This window comes from Mesoplodon densirostris, chromosome 2, assembly GCF_025265405.1.
Source record: "Mesoplodon densirostris isolate mMesDen1 chromosome 2, mMesDen1 primary haplotype, whole genome shotgun sequence".
Taxonomy (NCBI): Eukaryota; Metazoa; Chordata; class Mammalia; order Artiodactyla; family Ziphiidae; genus Mesoplodon; species Mesoplodon densirostris.
The window spans coordinates 36,116,123-36,135,486 of record NC_082662.1 but is presented as its reverse complement, the minus strand read 5'-3'; the positions used below and the strand labels follow the sequence as shown (position 1 = coordinate 36,135,486).

At 50.9% G+C, this 19,364-nt stretch overlaps 1 protein-coding gene and 1 pseudogene across 1 annotated transcript; one reads left to right on the top strand and one right to left on the bottom strand.

The window, feature by feature from the left end:
• The first annotated feature begins 99 nt into the window (after nucleotides 1-99).
• Nucleotides 100-19,100, top strand: P3H1 (prolyl 3-hydroxylase 1). The gene is made up of 15 exons (XM_060089641.1): nucleotides 100-624; nucleotides 5,349-5,501; nucleotides 6,833-7,022; nucleotides 7,236-7,367; nucleotides 8,212-8,351; nucleotides 12,695-12,784; nucleotides 13,090-13,142; nucleotides 13,323-13,444; nucleotides 15,140-15,267; nucleotides 15,434-15,529; nucleotides 15,965-16,115; nucleotides 17,237-17,354; nucleotides 17,735-17,810; nucleotides 18,075-18,215; nucleotides 18,629-19,100. Exons 1-15 carry the CDS (start codon nucleotides 160-162, stop codon nucleotides 18,782-18,784), a joined length of 2,211 nt encoding a protein of 736 aa, XP_059945624.1. The 5' UTR covers nucleotides 100-159; the 3' UTR covers nucleotides 18,785-19,100.
• Nucleotides 4,074-4,758, bottom strand: LOC132483451 (mitochondrial intermembrane space import and assembly protein 40-like; annotated as a pseudogene).
• Nucleotides 19,101-19,364: the final 264 nt, after the last annotated feature.

The window sequence follows — 19,364 nt, the reverse complement described above, 5'->3', positions numbered from 1 at the left end:
GAGGCGGTGCAGCCTCCTGGGCGTGTGCTGCCGGGCTTAGGAGGCGGGGCTTCACTCGGGGCGGGGCTTCACTCCGGGGCGGGGATTCCCGGGGGTGGGACTCGGGCCTCCCTGGCCTCCCTGGCCGGTGACCAGCGGTCCCGTTAGGTCTGAGCGGCCATGGCGGCGCGCTCGTTGAGGCTGCTGACCACATTGCTGGTGGTTGCCACCGCTGCCTGCCGGGCCGAGGCGGAGTCCGAGGCGGAATGGGACATGACGGCGCCTGATCTGCTCTTCTCGGAGGGGACCGCGGCCTATGCTCGCGGTGACTGGGCCGGGGTGGTTCTGAGCATGGAGCGGGCGTTGCGTTCGCGGGCCGCCCTGCGCGCCCTTCGCCTGCGCTGCCGCACCCGGTGTGCCGCCGACCTCCCATGGGAGCTGGACCCGGACTCGCCCCCCAGCCTGGCGCAGGCCTCGGGCGCCGCTGCCCTGCACGACCTACGCTTCTTCGGGGGCTTGCTGCGCCGCGCCGCTTGCCTGCGCCGCTGTCTCGGGCCGTCGGCCACCCACTCGCTCAGCGAGGAGCTGGAATTAGAGTTCAGCAAGCGGAGCCCCTACAACTACCTACAGGTCGCCTACTTCAAGGTGCAGATCTGCCTGGGCCCCGGGGCGGCCGGGGTCCTTCTGGGTGTGGTTGGCCCGGGGGAACCTGAGGGGCCAAGGAAGTGCTCACGGAGAGGGAAAGTGGCGTCTTGGCCAGGGAGCTCTTCCCGGATCTAGGGAGAGCAGAGACCCTGCCGGGAGACCATCCTCGCCTGTTCGCATAGGCAGATGGTTACCCCCAAAGATCCAGCCGGGGTTAAGGCACAGACCAAGCAAAACTTGGTCTTGTGTTCCCCGAGAGGCCTCTTAGAGGGAACTACAGCGGCAGCTTGGGTCTCTGATCCTAATTTTGTTGTAAGTTACCGAGTGAGAAGCTAAGACCTTTCTATAGTATCTTCCTAACGGCTCGCTTTTCAGTGATGCTTTTCCTGCTGCCCTAGTGCAGCAGCTTTCTTTCAGGACATGAGGTTGCCACGTCGCCAGTAGAGGCTGTCTGGCCCCTCCCTGTAAGGGACCCTCTGGCTGGTCGGTCAGGTTTCCAAAGAAAATGAGTACTTTTAGGAATTCCAGAGTGCCTTAAGTCCAAGTGTATACATAGATTTGGAGTGCTTCTGATTTATGATAATGAGAGCCAACACATACTTTCAGGCACTATTAAGTACTTTGCGTTTATTAATTCATTTGCCCAGATCCTGGCGATATCCTGTAAAGTAAGTGCTGTTATTAGCCCATTTTGTTGGGGAAAAAAGGAAGAAGGAGGGACTTCCCTGGTGGTGCAGTGGTTAAGAATCTGCCTGCCAATGCAGGGGACATGGGTTCGTTTCCTGGTCCGGGAAGATCCCACATGCCGCGGAGCAACTAAGCCCGTGCACCACAACTACTGAGCCTGCATGCCACAACTACTGAAGCCCGCGTGCCTAGAGCCCGTGCTCCGCAACAAGAGAAGCCACTGCAATGAGAAGCCTGCGCACTGCAACGAACAGTAGCCCCCGCTAGCTGCAACTAGAGAAAGCCCGTGGGCAGCAATGAAGACCCAACGCAGCCAAAAATTAATTAATTAATTAATTAATTTTTTTAAAAAGGAAGAAGGAGCTGTGCCAGGTATCTGTTATATCCATAGTTTAACAGACCTTCAATTCAACCTAAAGAGAGACTTAGAAAATCTTGGGGACCTCAAATTTCCACCTTTCCACAAGCATTATGCTTACACAGTTCTGGTCCATTCCTCCCAGTTTCCCAGAAGAGTGCTGGACTTGAAACCAAAATAACTGGGCTATGTCTTTGGTCATGTCACTTAACAGCACTTTTTAAAATTCTTTGACATTTATTGAATACTTACTACAACCCAGTTCTTGTACAGGTAATTAAAATGCTTGACTTTATATTTTTTTGTGTTACCTTGCTTTGCTGTTAAGAGTCACTTTAGTAGTAAGGGCTACTGAAAGGGTATGTACATCCAGCTGTGGGAACACAAAGGAGGAGGAATCTAGCTTTGTGTCAGAGAAGTTAGACTTGAAAGAAGAGGTGACATTTGAAGCTGATCTCAAATATTGTTAGAGGAGAGGAAGGATGACCATTCACAATAGAGTGGGGCCAGACTGGGAAGAGAATTCTGCAGGCTTCAAGGAGCCATCATCAGAACTGGGCTGTAGAATGCTAATTCTGGAAGCCATGTGACGTAGGCCTTGGGAGAAGGAGAAAGTGGTGGCAGGGTGAACCATTAGGAGATGACTTCAGTTGTCCACATAAGAGAAAGTCGTGGCAGGGTGAACCATTAGGAGATGACTTCAGTTGTCCACATAAGAGAAAGAAATGAGGTGCATCGTGCTTAGAGGGTAAAGAAGGGCTGGGGGTGGGGTGAGGGGTGTGGAGATGGAGAACAGAGAACGGCGAGAGCAGTGCTGAAAGATATGGGAGAGAGAATCAATCCATAAAAGGGACAGACTTGAGAGAATTTCTAATTTTATAATTAAGGCAGCTGAGGTACAGAGATAGGGATTGTTGACCGTGGGTCACCTAGCTGTTTGGGGGCCACAGCCAGGGCTGACTTCTTGTTTAGTGTGCATTTACTAGTACTGATGATCAGAAAAGAAAAAATATTTTTCTTAGCATATTGCTAATGTGCTAGGATTTACATTTATTGAGCTAACATTTATTTATTTATTGTTTTAAAAAGGGAACGCTATTTATTTTTTTATTTTTTTGGCTGTGTTGGGTCTTCGTTTCTGTACAAGGGCTTTCTCTAGTTGGGGCGAGCGGGGACCACTCTTCATCGCGGTGCGCGGGCCTCTCACTGTTGCGGCCTCTCTTGTTGCGGAGCACAAGCTCCAGGTGCACAGGCTCAGTAATTGTGGCTCACGGGCCTAGTTGCTCCGTGGCATGTGGGATCTTCCCAGACCAGGGCTCGAACCCGTGTCCCCTGCATTGGCAGGCAGATTCTCAACCACTGCACCACCAGGGAAGCCCGAGCTAACATTTATTAAGCACTTAATATGTGCCCAGAACCGTGTGTTAGAAGCTGGATATATATCATCTCAGTTAACTTTCCCAGCAATCCTGTGAGGTAGTGAGTACTATCGCCAGATAACCGATTAGAGAACTGAGTTTAGAGAGTAAACTTTAACTTGCCTAAAGCCCCAACAAGTGAATAATTAAACCTACCTTTGTCACCAGTCTGACACCACACCCATGTAATTAATCATTAGATCATCAGTGATTTTTTTTTTCAGGTAAAAATCATGTTTTCCTTTTAATTGACACCGTTTCCTCTCTCGGGTGCTACTTTGGTAATGATGAGGTCCCCACCTCTCAAGAACATTGCATCTGAACAGGCTGAGACAGAGCCAGTGTGAACACAGACCCCAAGCCAGGGCTTTTGGAATAACAAGAACAGAAAACAACAGCCTTTCTCTTCACTTACAAAGGGAGTCACTCAGAGGGTCCAAAGCTCTGTTTCCCAAATGTAGAAAACCTGGAGCTCAATGCAAACTGGAAACCAAAATATATCAGAAATGAAGCATAGTGCTTCATCAAATACTCAAGGGCTGATCATCTTGCCCCTTCTACAAGGAACGGCCCCACTCCAGCACTTTTAAAGGAAGATGTTTTGTTTCTATTTCACTTTCCAACTGGGTATAAAATCTACTAAAAGGGATACAATGAATCAGAATAAATCAGCTCGCTCACAAGAGACACTCTCAGATAATGATTTTTGGTTGCTGAGATTATTTAGCATGTTATTTCAAAGTGGCAAAATTCAGGACAATCTGAGAAGAGAATTCAGAAGTGGCAGCTACATTCACTGTTAGGTTCATGTGAGATACACATACATACAACCCATTTTTCAGTGTATATGTCAAGGGGCCATGACCCCTGATCAGCACAATACGTTATTTTGTACATTACACGCACAGAACAACAGAGGGAGAGACACTTCCTTGGAGAGGTTCATACGCTCTGAAGGAGGCTGGAGCCCAGCGCCCCAGGCCTTCTCAGCTGGACCCCTTCCGTTCTTTGGTCGCAGCGACCTCAGAAGCAGCCGATTCCTCTAATCGATCTGCTGGCTTCTCCTCCTCATCCTCCTCCTGGGGATAGAGGTACGGGTACTTCTGCATGCACTCCTGCATGGCCTGGAACTGGTCTACACAGTCCGACCCCTTGACATCCTCTGTGCTGCAGTGGAAGCAGGAAAAGGCCGCCTTGAACTGTTCCCCACACGGGCCGCTGGCCGTGCCCCCAAGGCACAGGCAGTTCCAGCTGGTCTCCGTTGGGCAGGATCCGTCAATGCTCCTCTTACGGGTCATTGGGGTTGTCGGCCACCAGCTCCGCGTTGCTTGGAGTTTCATGGTCTTCTTTGGTCACAAATATGATTCGATCCTTCACTTCCTGCCGGCAGTAGGCCACATTGCAGCCCAGCACTCCGACCTCACGACGATTGTGGCGGCGGCCTCACGCCGTGACCCCTCCGCTGCCAGGCAGGCGGCTTGGAGACCTGCGTGGACCCACCTAGTGATTTATTTTGGATTCTGCACATGAAGCTGTATAATTTTGATATGCTGGAGTCCATTGCTATGGGCATGATTGTGACCTGTAGCACATTTTCCCCCCTCAGATTTCTGTATAGCCACTTGTTTTAACCTCATGAGCCCTGGGCTTTGAAAAGTCAGAAGATGCCATGTCTGGATTTTGTATAGGATCTTAAGGCTTTTCAGCCACCCACCCTTTCCCTGAATGTGTCAAAAACACATACGCAGGGAGAAAAAAAATTATATATATTTATATTTATATTTATTTAATTATTTATTATTTTCCCCCTAGGCAACGTCTTCGGCATGGGCTAATTGTTAACTGCTGTTTCTCCCCTACCCCTTAATCCTTGACTCCTTAGACTTTCTTCAGCTTAGTTGCCACATCCGAATCTCGAGAGTATATTATTTAGGCAGTCAGTCTTCCATAGCATTCCCCCTACAATACCACCTTTGTTTTAGAATAGAATGTTTACACTTCTGAAGCATTGCCTCCTGTAATTTGAGGAATCCCTAATGCTGATTTGGGAAATAGCTGAAAACCTGCCCAGGGCCCCGTGCTTCTAATCTCTGGTATGTAGTTCCTGCAATAGGTGTGTTTTCTGGGCTTGGCAGGGGCTGAGGCACACTGAGTGGAAGGCTCAGGAAGGCGGGGATTTCCTGTTTACTGTGAACTGCACATTTGGACACAAACCATCAAGGTTTGGACGTGACAACCATGTTCTTGTTCTTCACCCTTAGATAAACAAGTTGGAGAAAGCCGTAGCAGCAGCTCATACATTCTTCGTGGGCAATCCTGAGCACATGGAGATGCGCCAGAACCTGGACTATTACCAAACCATGTCTGGGGTGAAGGAAGCCGACTTCAAGGATCTTGAGGCCAAACCCCATATGGTGAAAACAAAAAACAAACAAAAAATGCTGTCGCTCTTTCTTTTTATTGTAGTGACATTCACTAGGGTTGCTTTCTGATTACAGAAGTAATGTATGTTCATTGTACAACATTAGAAAAATGCAAATACGTAAAAAACAGAAAGTAATCATCTATAATAGTGCCACCTTCAGAAAACCAGTAGTTGATATTTTGGCCTATTTTTTAAGTCTTCAGTATTTCTAATTTTTAAACCTAATTTGGCATCATATTGTGTATGTATTTTTCATCATCCCTTTTGAACTAACATATGATGCTGATGCGTCTTTTCTCATGTCTTCAAATTTTCTTTGAAAACACAATTTTTAGTGGCTGCAAGACAATCCGTCTTATGCACACATCGTATTCATTTACTTGTCAAATTTTTTTGGTCACGTAGGTTTTTGCTTTTCACTACAGTGAGTGGTACAGTATTCCTCAATGTTCTTATTCTATTTATTTAGCAGGAAAAGTCTGTGTCCCATAAGAGGTATTGTCTATGATGACATAGCATTTTTAAAAAATATTTATTTATTTGGCTGTGCCGGGTCTTAGTTATGGCCTGCGGGGAATCTTCGTTGCAGCACACGGGATCTTTAGTTGCCACAGGTGGGATCTAGTTCCCTGACCAGGGATTGAACCTGGGCCCCCTGCATTGGGAGCACAGAGCCTTAGCCACTGGACCACCAGGGAAGTCCCGATATAGCATCTTCATAAAGGGCATATGTTGTAGTTTAGAAATAGGCATATTAGAAACAACATCAAAATGACTTTTAAAAGTAAACTGTGTACATCTAGTACATTATACAACTCTACACAGTTTGGGTTTTTTTCTTTTTTTTTCTTTTTTAGTGATTCTGTGACAAATGAAAATGGTTATTGTCCGCAAGAAGGGAGCCATGTCCCACAGAGAGCAGAAGCAAAGTCTGTAATCAGCTGCAGCAGCCCAAATCAGTCCTTACTGCTAGAAAGATTGCTTTCATCACCTCAAACCACATTCTGATAGCTGAGTTAATTTTTTTAATTAAATTTTTATTTTGAAAACTTTCAGCCCTACAAAAAAAGTGCAAGAAAATGACAGTGAATTCCCATATATCTTTCAAGTAGATTGAGTTAAATGTTTTCAAATTTCAAAAGAAAGTCAGATGTAAAGACTAAGTAAAGACCGTTTCCAGCAGGCTTTCTTTGTGTAGCAGCCACCCTTTCCATCCGTAACCTGAGAGGGCTATGGGGATGCCCGTGGAGGTGGCCGTGGGCAAGGAGGGAGGGCTCTCCACAGTCTGCCCTGCATCTGAGTACCCCTTCCTCCCAGTAGCACGAGTTTCGGCTGGGAGTGCGCCTCTACTCTGAGGAGCAGCTGCAGGAAGCCGTGCCCCACCTGGAGACCGCGCTGCGGGAGTACTTCGTGGCAGACGAGGAGTGCCGTGCCCTCTGTGAAGGGCCCTATGACTACGACGGCTACAACTACCTGGAGTACAACGCTGACCTCTTCCAGGCCATCACAGGTGCGGGCCCCAAACCCAGCCCTCGGCCAGGCCTCTGGGTTCTGAGGGCAACAACGTGATTCTGCAGACATAGCATCTTCAGCCTCATTCCTGAATCTCTTAAATCTGGGAATCTGCCTGAAAATTGCTTCCACTTGAATTTGTTCATCTTAAGCAGCATTTGAATCCTGGAAATTGACCTTATGGTTCTTCCCCCTCCTCAATTCCTTTCAGACCATTACGTCCAGGTCCTCAGCTGTAAGCAGAACTGTGTCACGGAGCTTGCTTCCCACCCAAGTCGAGAGAAGCCCTTTGAAGACTTCCTCCCATCGCATTATAATTATCTGCAGTTTGCCTACTATAACAGTAAGGCCTCCCTTCTCTTTCTCAGCTGCTTTTCACTAAGCCAAAAGCAAGGAAGGCAGGGATTATGGCCACTGTGCTTCTTCAGGCTGTATGGTTTCTCTCTTCGGCTCTGGCAGGCACCATGCCAGGTGATCCCTGAATACCTTGTTACAAGCCACCTTCCAAGAAGCAGTACCAGCAGCCTGAAAAACTGGGGGAGGGAGACTCTAGGACCTCACCCTCTGGTCCCCTCTATAACATTTATAATCTCATTTTGCACCTGAGTTAAGTTATAGTAAAGGCAAGGGTGTGCTTCCATTTAAACCAGCTCACAGGGCATTTCCCCGCGCTTCTCCCTCATGTAGCACTGATGCTCTGGGGTGGGGTGCGGGGGCTGTCAATATCCAGAAAAGCAACAAGTCAGCGGGTCTTTACTGAGTCCCCACTGTGTGCTAAGCATTACAGCATATTCAAGAATATACACTTTTATGGTTGAGGAGACCAACACATATCAACAAGAACTCTGCCAAAGAGACAATCTGCTATTGTAATCTTCCTTTCTCTTCTGAAAATCCATAGGGAAAAAAAGGTAGGAAGACGGGAATATTCCTGAAATTGGTCTAATGATTGGGAATATTAGGGCCAATGTTTGAATGACTTGCAGACACGGAGCACCTTAAAAATCAATCGTATATTCTATAATTTATTCTGTAATTTCTCCTGCCAAATCAGGCAGTTGTGTTACGTAGCTGGTGCCACCTTGCCATGTCATCATTGCCTTGAGCTGTGCTGTGACTGAACACTAGGCGGTTCATGGTACCCAGGATTCGATGCTTTCTTCTCAGCCATTTTTTCCCCTTTGCAGTTGGGAATTACACACAGGCCATTGAATGTGCCAAGACCTTTCTCCTCTTCTTCCCCAATGATGAGGTGATGAGCCAGAATCTGGCCTACTACACAGCCATGCTTGGAGAAGAACAAGCCAGATCCATCGGCCCCCGTGAGGTGAGAGACTTGCATTACTTTGGGCGGCTGCCAGCTGAACCCAGACCAGAAAGCAGAGAGTGGGGTAGAGGAGAAGGAGCCGGGGCTGCTCGGGCAGTGAGGGGTGAGGGGGCAGGTTGCCTGGGTGGGTGTGAGTGCACAGAAAGCGAAGAATAAGCCAGAACCTTAATTAGCACAATCTGGGCCCAGAAGTCTGTTCTCCGAGTCGGCAGGGAAAAGCAGAACTGCGAAGCAGCCATGTTCTTTCCCTTTTTCAGCACCTCCACTTTGAGACTTGACTTGGCCAAGATTTATCATTTTCTCCTTCCTGCTACATTTTTTTTCACTCACCTCTTTTCTGCCTCCGTTTTCTTCCCCGCCCCCACTCCTTTCTGACATTGTTCTATCTCTCCCTATTTCAGCATTATACCCATCTCACTCCAAAACAAGGAAAAAAATCTATGTAATAGAAAGACTAAAATGAAAGGCACTGAAGTGAAAGCAGGCCCACACCTGCACTGCCGGGGGGACTGCACTTTGTGCTTGTTCATTTAACAATGGCTATTTCTGGAATTATGGGTGATTTTTGTGTTTTGCTCCTTTATATTTTCTAAATTCCCTGCAGTGAATGGGTATCATTTTTGTATTAAAAACATGAAAAGTTCTCTGTTTTTAACTTAATGAAGTTCAATACTGCAAGCCTCGATATTTGTACATATGCCTTGCACAGGCCCTAGATCCTCTCCTTCTTGAGCCCAGAACAATGAGGTGGATTTGAAGTCACTAATCTGGACTCAAGTCCTGGCTCCTCCACTTACTAGCTATGTGATTTTTGACACATCATATGGAATCTTAGTCATGCTGCACTGCCCTTCTGAGTCATTTTCTCCTTCTGTAAAATAGGATTATGGTTCTTGCTCTGTCTTCAACACAGGACGAGTGTGAGGGTCAAATGAGATAGTGAGCCGACAGATGCTGTACAAAGTGTTGTGTGGACAGGTAGCATCACAGGGGTCTTGCTGATGGTACACAAGTAGCAGGTGGCGGGTTTTCTTACCTCTAACTTCAGCCACCTCCTGAGAGGGGGTGGCTTGTCACTGTGGCCCTCAATCACTTGTGTCCTGCTGGCCTCTCCAAAACCCAATCTTATAGTCTGTAAAAATAGCTGTAACTTTGGATCAGTTTTTCCTTTTGTCAAAGATAGATAGCTACAGTTACTCTAGAGGCCCCTCAGTTGTGTATGCAACAAGTCTATTGGACACATGTAGAGGGTGAGAAAGCAGGCACACCCCTGGGCTGTTGGTAGGGCTGCAAACTGTACTGTTCATTTACCCAGCGATCTGACTGCCAGGGATTCACCCTTGGCTGTACTACACAAGCGTGCAAAGGTAAATGTGCACAGATGTGCATCAGAAGTCCACCGCTAAGAGCAAAAAACTGGAAACAAGCCCAATGCTATCAATTTGGGGAACTGGTTAAATAAAATTGGCACGTTCATTCAGTGACGTACAAGATAACCATTATGTTGCTTGAGTAGATTCCTACGCACCAATATGAAATTGTCTCCATGATGTAATTTTAGGTAAAGAAAAAGAAGACATAGAACTGTAGTTGTATTCTATTTACATTTTTTGGTAATACATATATATTTTTTTAAGTTTTTTAACTTTCTGCACAGATTGGTAAGAAACTGTCCATCGGGATTAACCACCCCCCCACCCCAGGCCTGGGCCTGTGGGTCAGGGGCTGGGCGGCGGAGGACTGAACATTTCTATTTATGTCTATCGATACTCCGGGGGTTTCTTTTAGCTACATTTGTACTACTTTCATGTCTTTTTGAATGCCATCGAAAACCGCCTTGGAAAGGTGTACAATCCAAGATTTGTAAAATGCTGCGGTGAATATCATAGTAGAGGGGTCAGCGAGCTAGAGTGGGAGCACGGAGGAAAAGTAAGCAACGGGTGGGTCCGGGAAGGCTTCACAAGAGGCAGTGGTGTTGACAATTGGTTTTAAAAGCGTTCAGTAGGTGAACGAGTCAGAGAAGGGCCTTTTAGATGGAGAACAGCATATGCAAACCACCTGGACAACAGTCCCACGTGAATGGAAGATGCTGCTGGGGAATTGCAGGCAATGAGGCCCGGGAGGGTCAGAGTTTTGAGGGGTCTTGAGTGCCTCTCCAGGACCTTGGACCCTACTGTGTGAGGCAGGCAGTGGTGAGCCCTCAAAGGGTTTGAAGCAGCCTGACGAGATGTGATGGGGCAGGGCTCAGAATGGGAAGTGCCGGAGGCCGTCACGGTGCAGAGAGAGCCGCCGAGGCCTGAGTGAGGCGGCGGTCGGTGGTGGTTGGGGGGTGGCTGGAGGAGGGGAGCTGACCAGGTGGAGGGGAGAGGTGGGACTGGCAGTGAGGCAGGGGGTTCATGCCTCCCTCCTCTCCGTGTCTAATTAGGCACCACATTCCCAGCCTGGGAGACACGTGCACGGCGCTGGCCGCGGGGCACACGGGTGACAGGATTCCATCCTCACAGCCTCCTGCCCTGCCTGCACTCCAGCCCAGGGTGGCTCATTTTTCCTGTTCACTGGGAGAAGCAGGTAGATGATGCGGCAGTAACAGACCTCCCATTCTGGTTGTGTGGCGCTTACTGTGGAAAATAAGCCCCCTTCAAATGTGCATGGCATTTTATAGTTTTCAAAAATTTTTCATAGCTTTTCTTTCGTTTGATTCTCATAACAACCCAGTGAGGTGGGGTCATCAACCTACCCTGAAGTTAAAAACCAAGGCTCTTCCTTCTTGGATCCGCAATCCTGAGAGTCTCTAATAACCCTCCTCTTGCCACCCCCTCCCATATGGAGACTGGTTACCTTGTCGCTGTCCTCTTGGGCCGCTAGATGGTGACCGTCTGGATTTGAGATGGTGCCTCTCCTAGTCTCTCTGCTTGGTTAAGACCCCTCCCCCTGACCCTTTATAGTCATATTAGTGAGTCTGGGGCAGAAAGGGAAAATAAGTGGTCAGTCTACTGTTTCTAACTAGAACTGCCCTTCTGGAAAGAAGGTAACTAACATCTGTTGAGCCCTGTCCCAGGCCAAGCACTGAGCTAGGTGGCTTATACCCATCATTGCATTTAAATCTTCACAGGCACCTGTGAGGTGGGCGCTATTCTTGCCATTTTCGAGATGAGGACATTTAGGCTCCAGGAAATGAGTTAACTTGCACAACAGCCTATGGCTGCCCATGGTGACTGGAATCTCTGTTTCCCTGCTTCATTCCAGTGCCAGCACAGTTCTGACACATAGCTGATACTCAGTAAATCAGTGTTGAATAAGTAAATGGTAGAAGTGGGACTTGCTCCCTGGCAGGCTCATAGAGCAGTTGGAGAGGGTTAAAGGAGATGACACATACCTAGCTTGGTGTCCAGTACTAGGTGAGGGAGGCCAGTTATTTAAACTCCTTAGGAGAAAATTTCCATCTTCCTCTTGGGCAAATATAAGAGGTGATATAGGCCTCATTGACGCCTTTAAAGTTTTCCTTATTGCCCTCATCTTTTCTTTCAACTGATGATGTCTTCTTTTTCTTTTCCTTCCTTCTTCTGCTGCTGGGAGACTAGCAGGGCACCTAGGGAAAGATGTGACCCCAGAAGGTACTTAGTTTCCCTGCCCTGGGTAAGCCCTGCCACTGAGCACATGTGGGAATGGCCGGATGCTGGACCCAGCTGCTCCTGCACTGGCCCAACTCCCAGGAGGGATACCGTCCACTCCAAGTCTGAGGGGAGGCAGATGGCATAGGAAAAATCACGTGGGCTTTAGGATTGGAGAGACCCAGGCTTGGATGTAAGTCCCTGCTCTACCATCTCCTAAAGTGTCACCTCAAACAAGTTGCACATCCCCTCTGTACCTCAGTGTCTTCGTCTGTAAAATGAGGATAATCTTATCAACCTCCAAGGTGGCTGTAAAGATTAAATGAATAACACAGGAGTCACCTAGCACCTAGGTTTTTCTTCCCCTGCGTGTTGAACTCCTGCAGAAGTCAAGAAGGAATAATTTTCCTTCCTTAAAGAGTATTTCCTGGGGGTCTTCAGGTTTTCTATCTCAGAGATTAACGGCAGGGGAAGGAAGTGGGGCTGTTTCCCTATAAGGCAAGCCTGGCCGTGCCACCCTCAGAGGGGCTGCTTGTGTCAGGCAAGAGGAACCCTTGAGCACAGACGTGAGACTTTTGTCCCAAACGGGGGGACGGACACACTAGTGATAGTGGGAGAGGAAGCCTTGGGTCGCACGGGGGGCAGCAGTGTGGCACGCAGGGGCAGGGAGTGCGGGCTAGAGTCAGCGGCAGGGCTGAGTGCCAGGGCGTCCCTCCCACTGCGTTTTTTCAGAGTGCCCAGGAGTACCACCAGCGAAGCCTGCTGGAGAAAGAGCTGCTCTTCTTCGCTTATGACGTTTTTGGAATTCCCTTTGTTGACCCGGTGAGCCAGGGTGCAGGGAGCCAGAGTGGGGCGGCGATGCAAGGGATGGGCTGAGCTGTACACCGTGTGCCTCTGGGGAGAGGGCCGTTAGGGGGTTGAGCCAAACAGGAGATCTGCGTGGACGAGAGACGGGGAATTCTGGGCAGCCAGGTACAGGTGACTCAGTTCCAGAGACCTCGCACTTTATCTCCTGAAAGGAGGCCGGTGAGAAGGTGGATTCCCTGTAGGCCCTGGTATGTGCATCGAGACCTGGAAGATTCAGCAGGTCACCCGACACTGTTCATTTTTTCCTGCTCTGCTTCTAGGATTCATGGACTCCAGAAGAGGTGATTCCCAAGAGACTGCAAGAGAAACAGAAGTGAGGGCCTTGAAGAAACTGCATGATTGGATCGGTGTGATGAAGCACTTGAGGCTTCCTGAGCCCAGGCAGAGGCAGATGTGAACTCCTGGCAAGGGGTGGGCAGGTCCAGTCTGGGAAGCTGGGGTGGGAGCCTGGGCTGGCCCTGGAATACAGCCCTCAGACTGGCTGTGCTCACAGGTCAGAACGAGAAACAGCCGCCCGCATCTCCCAGGAGATCGGAAACCTTATGAAGGAGATTGAGACCCTCGTGGAAGAGAAGACCAAGGACTCGCTGGACGTGGACAGGCTGACCCGGGAAGGTGAGAGGACGAGCGTGGGGCCACCTCGGCTGTCATGGAGGCAGCAAGGCTGGTGGTCCCCATGTTAGCTGGGCAGCTCCCCTTAGAGAGCAGCCTCAGGATCCGAGCTGGCACGGGTCAGGGCTCACCCCCGCCGTGGCCCTTCTTCCCTCACCCACGGGGCTTCCACCTGCAAAGGGCACTGAGAATTGGCCTTTGGTTAAGAAGTAAGACTCCTGAGTCACAGTGACACTAGTTTAGTTCGCTTCAGTAAGTATTTATAGGAGAAAACTTGTCCTCTCTCCTTACCCCAAAACTGTTTTCTCCCAGCTGCCATCATTTGTCCTGTTACCAAGCCTCAAAATCTTCAGGTCTCCTTTGGTCTCCCCTTGCCTATCCCCTCCAATCCTCTGGGTGGGGTGGGGGTGGGGGGTCCTGCCAATTAGGACTCTGCTCTCTTTCTCTCTCCCCAACCCTTTTCCTGTCCCATGGCCTCAGGCGTGCATCAGGCCCGCAGCCCCTCCTCTCTGCACTCGTCTTTTCTCCTCCAATCTGTCCTTGCCCCTTCCCACCTGGGGGCTCGACCAGTCTTCCAAACACAGGGACTCTGATGCCGTCCTTCCTGCCTGCCCCTTTAACCGTATGTTCTACCATTCCCCATTTATACCTTCTCTTCGTCCTTGGGCCTCTCTCTGCTCACAAGTCTTTGTTCAGGCCTATGCCTCCTCCTATACACTTCCCATCATCTCTCCCCGTGAGGCATCTCAGATCCACCCTACAGAGCCTTTCTTAAACTCCAGGCCAGTTGGGATCCCCACCCCCATTTCTGTTGAACTTCCAGGGCACTTTGTACTTTCACAAGGTCTGCCTTGTGTCAGTCATTTGTGTAATTGTTGGAACAGGTGCTGTCTTCAGGTGTTAATCCCTTGCCTTTTCTAGCACAGTGCTTGGCACACACCGAGTCCTCAGTAAATAATAGATGGAGTCTAATTGGGTCTCTGGTATGTCCCCAGCACAGAGAGACCCCAGGAGAAATAGAAGAGAGAAAGGCTGGCCTTTACTCTACAGTTGCTTCAATTAAAAAGTGCTTAATTTAATGAGATTAGCATGTTAAAGAATTTGTCCAGCATTCCTTTGTTTTCAGAGAGCTTTCACCCTGTTATTTCTCTTGATTCTCATAGTTGCCTGGGAAGTGGGTTGGGCAGATTGTAAGATCCTCATTTTAAATAGATGATGATATGATGGTAGCTAAACTTTTAAGCATTTACTACGTGCCAAGTATCGTGCTAAACTTTTAAGTTGTCTTATTGTTCTTTACATCAAACTTACGAGGTAGATGCTGTTTTACAGATGAGATAAGGCTCAGGGAGGTTAAGTAACTTGCCAAGGTCACACAGCTAGTACGTGGAGGATCCAGGAGTCAAACTCAGTTCTTTCTGGTCCTGAACTCATGTTTTAGGAATGTCTTTATGATGTTTCCTCAACAATGCATGAAAGACCAGGACCCAACAGCTGTGGACCAGGACTTGGATCTCCTGCCCTTCAGCTCTAAGTTCCATCCTCTGGACCACCCTACCTTTGGAAGCGACCAAACGGGAGGTTTCTCTGGTAAACAGGAAACACCTGGAATTTCTCTTCCTTACAGCAAGGCAAGATCTGATGGAGAGTGTCTGGACAGAACTGCTGCTGGATTTAGGCGCTGTTATTGCTTTGCAGGTGGCCCCCTGCTTTATGACGGTATCAGACTCACCATGACCTCCAAAGTCTTGAACGGTTCCCAGCGGGTGGTGATGGATGGTGTAATCTCTGACGATGAGTGCCGGGAGCTGCAGAGACTGACCAATGTGAGGGAACCCGGTGACCATGCCATCTCCCTAAGGGCCCAGCCTCCCCTGACTAGGTGCCTCTTAGGTGCTGAACGATTGCCTGCCCCTTGCTGCGGGCAGTCAACCACCTCTTCTTGGGCCCGCAGCTGCCTGGCTAACTCCACCTGTTTTTGGGGCCTCGTAGGCAGCAGCAACTTTAGGAGATGGCTACCGGGGTCAGACCTCTCCACACACTCCCAGCGAAAAGTTCTATGGCGTCACTGTCTTCAAGGCCCTCAAGGTAGGGTCAGTACTCTGTTCTAGAGTGTGGAGAAGGGGGAGGGGGGCGCGCAGGCTCTGGGGAGGAGTTGGAGATGGTGGTAGGAAAGGTAAAAGTCTGCCTGTCAGCGTTCCAGCTGCCACGGAGGCAGGATAAACCATGCTGGGTGAGCTTGACTTTTGAACCATGGCTATTAGTGTAATACCAATGAGGCAAGCAAGCAAGACTGATAACCCAAGCTTGAGAGCGCTTTCTGGACAACTGCTGCACTTCTGAGCAGGCTACTCATAAAGAGAAGTGTGAAGGCGAGGGGAGGGGGCGATGGCAGAGAGTCGTGTACGGGAAGCAGAGGGACTGGTCCTTGGCGGGCACGAGGAGCGGGGCCTGGCGCCCCTGTGGTCTCTGTTGGCCCGCAGAGGAGCATGCAGCGTAGCTGACCACTGGTCTCCTCGGCAGCTGGGACAGGAAGGGAAGGTTCCTCTGCAGAGCGCTCACCTGTACTACAACGTGACGGACAAGGTGCGGCGTGTCATGGCGTCCTACTTCCGCCTGGACAGCCCCCTCTACTTCTCCTACTCCCACCTGGTGTGCCGCACCGCCATCGAAGGTGGGCCTCCCTCAACCCCCGTGCAGCACACACCGCCCACCCAGGCACCAGCTGGATGTGGAGGACACGGAGGAGAGCAGGATATGGTCCCTTTCATCCTGCTGGGGAACCAGCGTAAACCAGTGCGATGAGTGCAGCAGAGAAAGTTCGAGTCAGTCTCCCCGGGGAGTCGGGAGGGCTTCCCAGAGGAGGTGATGAGAGCTGTGCAGGATGAATAGGAGTTGTGGAGTAGACGGGGCAGCGGGAGGACGTTGGAGCCGGAGGGAGCAGCACAAGCAGGAGTGGAGGCATCGAGCAGCTGGCAGCTGGGGGTGCTAAGAAAGTGGCCGTTTCTGGAGCGTGAGGTCAAGGGGGGACGGGGGGCAGCCACGTAAGACTGGTGAGGTCCTCAGAAGCCAAATTACGGAGCTCTGCATTCAAGAGTATTTTGCATTCTGTAAGTCAGTGGTTCTCAACGCTGGTATTGGGCATACAGGTGTCCTTAGGTGAATCATGATCTGCGTTGCAAGTTCTCTGTCACTAATTGTTAAATATCAAATTTCTGAGAGAACTACTTATTTTACAAGTTAGGGCAGGCTGGAGGTTGTTCATCGTTCTCTCTCCCTCTGTCACGTTCCCTCTTGCGCTCCCTAGGAGGGGTGAGGCACGGCCAGTGTCCAGGAACCACGCATGACCCACAGCCGGGTCTGTCACGCCAGAGCCTTCAGCGGCCCCTGGTGCCGATATGACACTGATGGGCAGCAGAGATTAGAGGACTTTACTCTCCCCCAGAAAGTGTGGAATTCTACCAGAATCTGGGCACACCCAAGGAATGTGCCAGACTCGCAACTGTGTGTGTCCCGTCCTCCAAGTGGGGGCCCTGGGGCCTGGGCAGCGGGAAGCCAGGAAGCCAGGAAGAGTCGGCAGGCAGTGAAGGGCTGGGTGAGGCCTTGTTTTTACTCACCGAGGTTAAGGGTTTAAGGTTAGGCTTGCTGCTATGTGTCTAAAGGCTTGGAGAGCGTGGATCCAACCAGAGGAAGGGAAGCTGGTCGGCAGTGACCCCCCTGCCCTCGCATGCCAGCAGGAGAGCTGCAGTGTCCCCTGAGGTGACCCAGTGCTAACGTGTATCTCCGTGGCCGCAGAGGCGCAGGCCGAGAGGAAGGACGGTAGCCATCCCGTCCACGTGGACAACTGCATCCTGAACGCCGAGGCCCTCGTGTGCATCAAGGAGCCCCCCGCCTACACCTTCCGGGACTACAGGTGCCAGCTCTGCTCTGAGGCCCCCAGGGCCCTGTGCCCTGCCCCTCCCCCAACACATGCATGTTTGGGACCAGCTCCTCCCAGCGTCCAGGACCCTCTGGATTGGGAGTCAGATAATACAGGAATCACGACAGTGCAGTGTGAGAGTAGGACAGGGGAAGGTAGACTTGGTACAGAAGCACCCCAGGGAAGGGCGTGGTGGATTCTCAGGGGTGAGGGTAGGGAGGCGGGAAGGTCAGGAGTCGTGTTCGTGAGGCTTCAGAGAAGGCCCCCCCTCCTACTGCTGGTTGGGAGCACTTGGAGATAAAGGCACTGGAGCCGTGGGTGTCTGAGGGGCGGGAAGAGGAAGTCGGTGTCGAGGTGCCCTCTGCCTTTCCCAGTGCCATTCTTTACCTGAACGCAGACTTCGACGGAGGAAACTTTTATTTCACTGAACTAGATGCCAAGACCGTGACGGTGAGTGCGCCCTTGTCCCCATCCCTGGGAGGGGCGACAAAACCTCAAGGTGCAGGGGGCAGAATGGCCAGCTGGTCTTCCTGGTGGCCAGCACTCCCCTCCCCAAACCAGGGGCCTTCTGACTAGTCACCTGTTCTCTTTACCTCTGGTCTTTGGGAAGCCAGGCAGAGGAGCCATCCCCTCCTGGACCTGAATGACCCCATGTATCTTCTGAAGGCAGGTTATGGTCTCTGTCCTGTGTACCCCCCTTGTCATCCCCTTTAGGCAGAGGTGCAGCCCCAGTGCGGAAGGGCCGTGGGATTCTCTTCGGGCACAGAAAACCCACATGGAGTGAAGGCTGTCACCAGAGGGCAGCGCTGTGCCATCGCCCTGTGGTTCACTTTGGACGCCCGACACAGCGAGCGGGTGAGAGCAGTTGGGCTGCTGTGACCTGTCCCTGGCAGGGCCCTTGTTCTGCTTCCACCTTCCCCAGTCCCATTGCCGATGCTTAGACATGAAAGAAGCACTGGGCTTGGGAGTCCAGAGAGACTCCTAGCTTCGGCACTGTGTCACCGTGGTCCCCCGCCCTTCTTCCTTCCTTGGGAATGGGGCTCCAGGTGGGGGGCAGTGGGGACAATATGGGGAGTGATCCTGGGTCTTGGTCCCTCGCTGGGTACCACTTCTGCTGCCTCTGCCCAAAGAGTAGGACCTGCTGGGTTTAGGATGAGCTCGGAGGCCACTGGAGAAGAGCCTTCTTGTTCTCCAGGAAGTAGCACCTGAGAGATGGTGAGTGCCTGGTCCAGAGGCCTCTCTGAACAGTCAGGGGTTTGTCCTTGCAGGACAGGGTGCAGGCGGATGACCTGGTGAAGATGCTCTTTAGCCCAGAAGAGACGGACCTCCCCCATGAGCAGCCCCAAGAAGCCCAGGAGGGGCCCCCCACACCTGCACAGGGGTCTGTCTCCAGCAGTGAGTCAGGTCACAAGGATGAGCTCTGACAGCTCACATGTGGACGGTGACCAGACCCACGTGGGGAACTCTGTCCCGCGCCCTGGACTGGCCAGCCTCGGGTGAGGGGCGGTGGGGAACTTAGGTCTGCCCCCCAGCTGAGGGGACTCTGCTCATAGCCGTCCCATGGTGCTACCGCTCTTGGAGTGGACATAGCAGGACGGCCCTCTCCCCCGGGCCTGACCAAGGGCTCAGGACACAGGCCCAGAGCCACTCCGGGGGCCTGCACAGGCAGCCACATGACAGCAATACAGTATTTAAGTGCCTGTGTAGACCACCAAAGAATAAATGATTCGTGGTTTTTTACTCGGTGGTTGGTTCAGAGTGGAAATATGCCCATCAGTCCCAGAGGTCTCACTTGATAAAAATTGCTCTGGGCAGGATGCAGTGGCAGGCATGGCGTGAAGAGGCCAAGCTCTGTACCCGGCTTGGCCACTTCCTGTGCAGTCTCAGGCCAGACCCTTAACCTCAGGGACCTCAGGGTTGTCATATGTATAACGGGGACCATAATCACTGCTCTGCCCACCTCTGGGCAGTTGTGGGGCCCACATGCAATGCCAATGTGACAGC

Excerpts from the sequence above, each read along its gene's own strand:
- P3H1 (XM_060089641.1), top strand. The coding sequence starts at position 160 with ATGGCGGCGCGCTCGTTGAGGCTGCTGACCACATTGCTGGTGGTTGCC. Across the intron at positions 7,368-8,211 it reads GCAGTTTGCCTACTATAACA|TTGGGAATTACACACAGGCC; the intron begins GTAAGGCCTCCC and ends TCCCCTTTGCAG. Across the intron at positions 12,785-13,089 it reads GAATTCCCTTTGTTGACCCG|GATTCATGGACTCCAGAAGA; the intron begins GTGAGCCAGGGT and ends CTCTGCTTCTAG.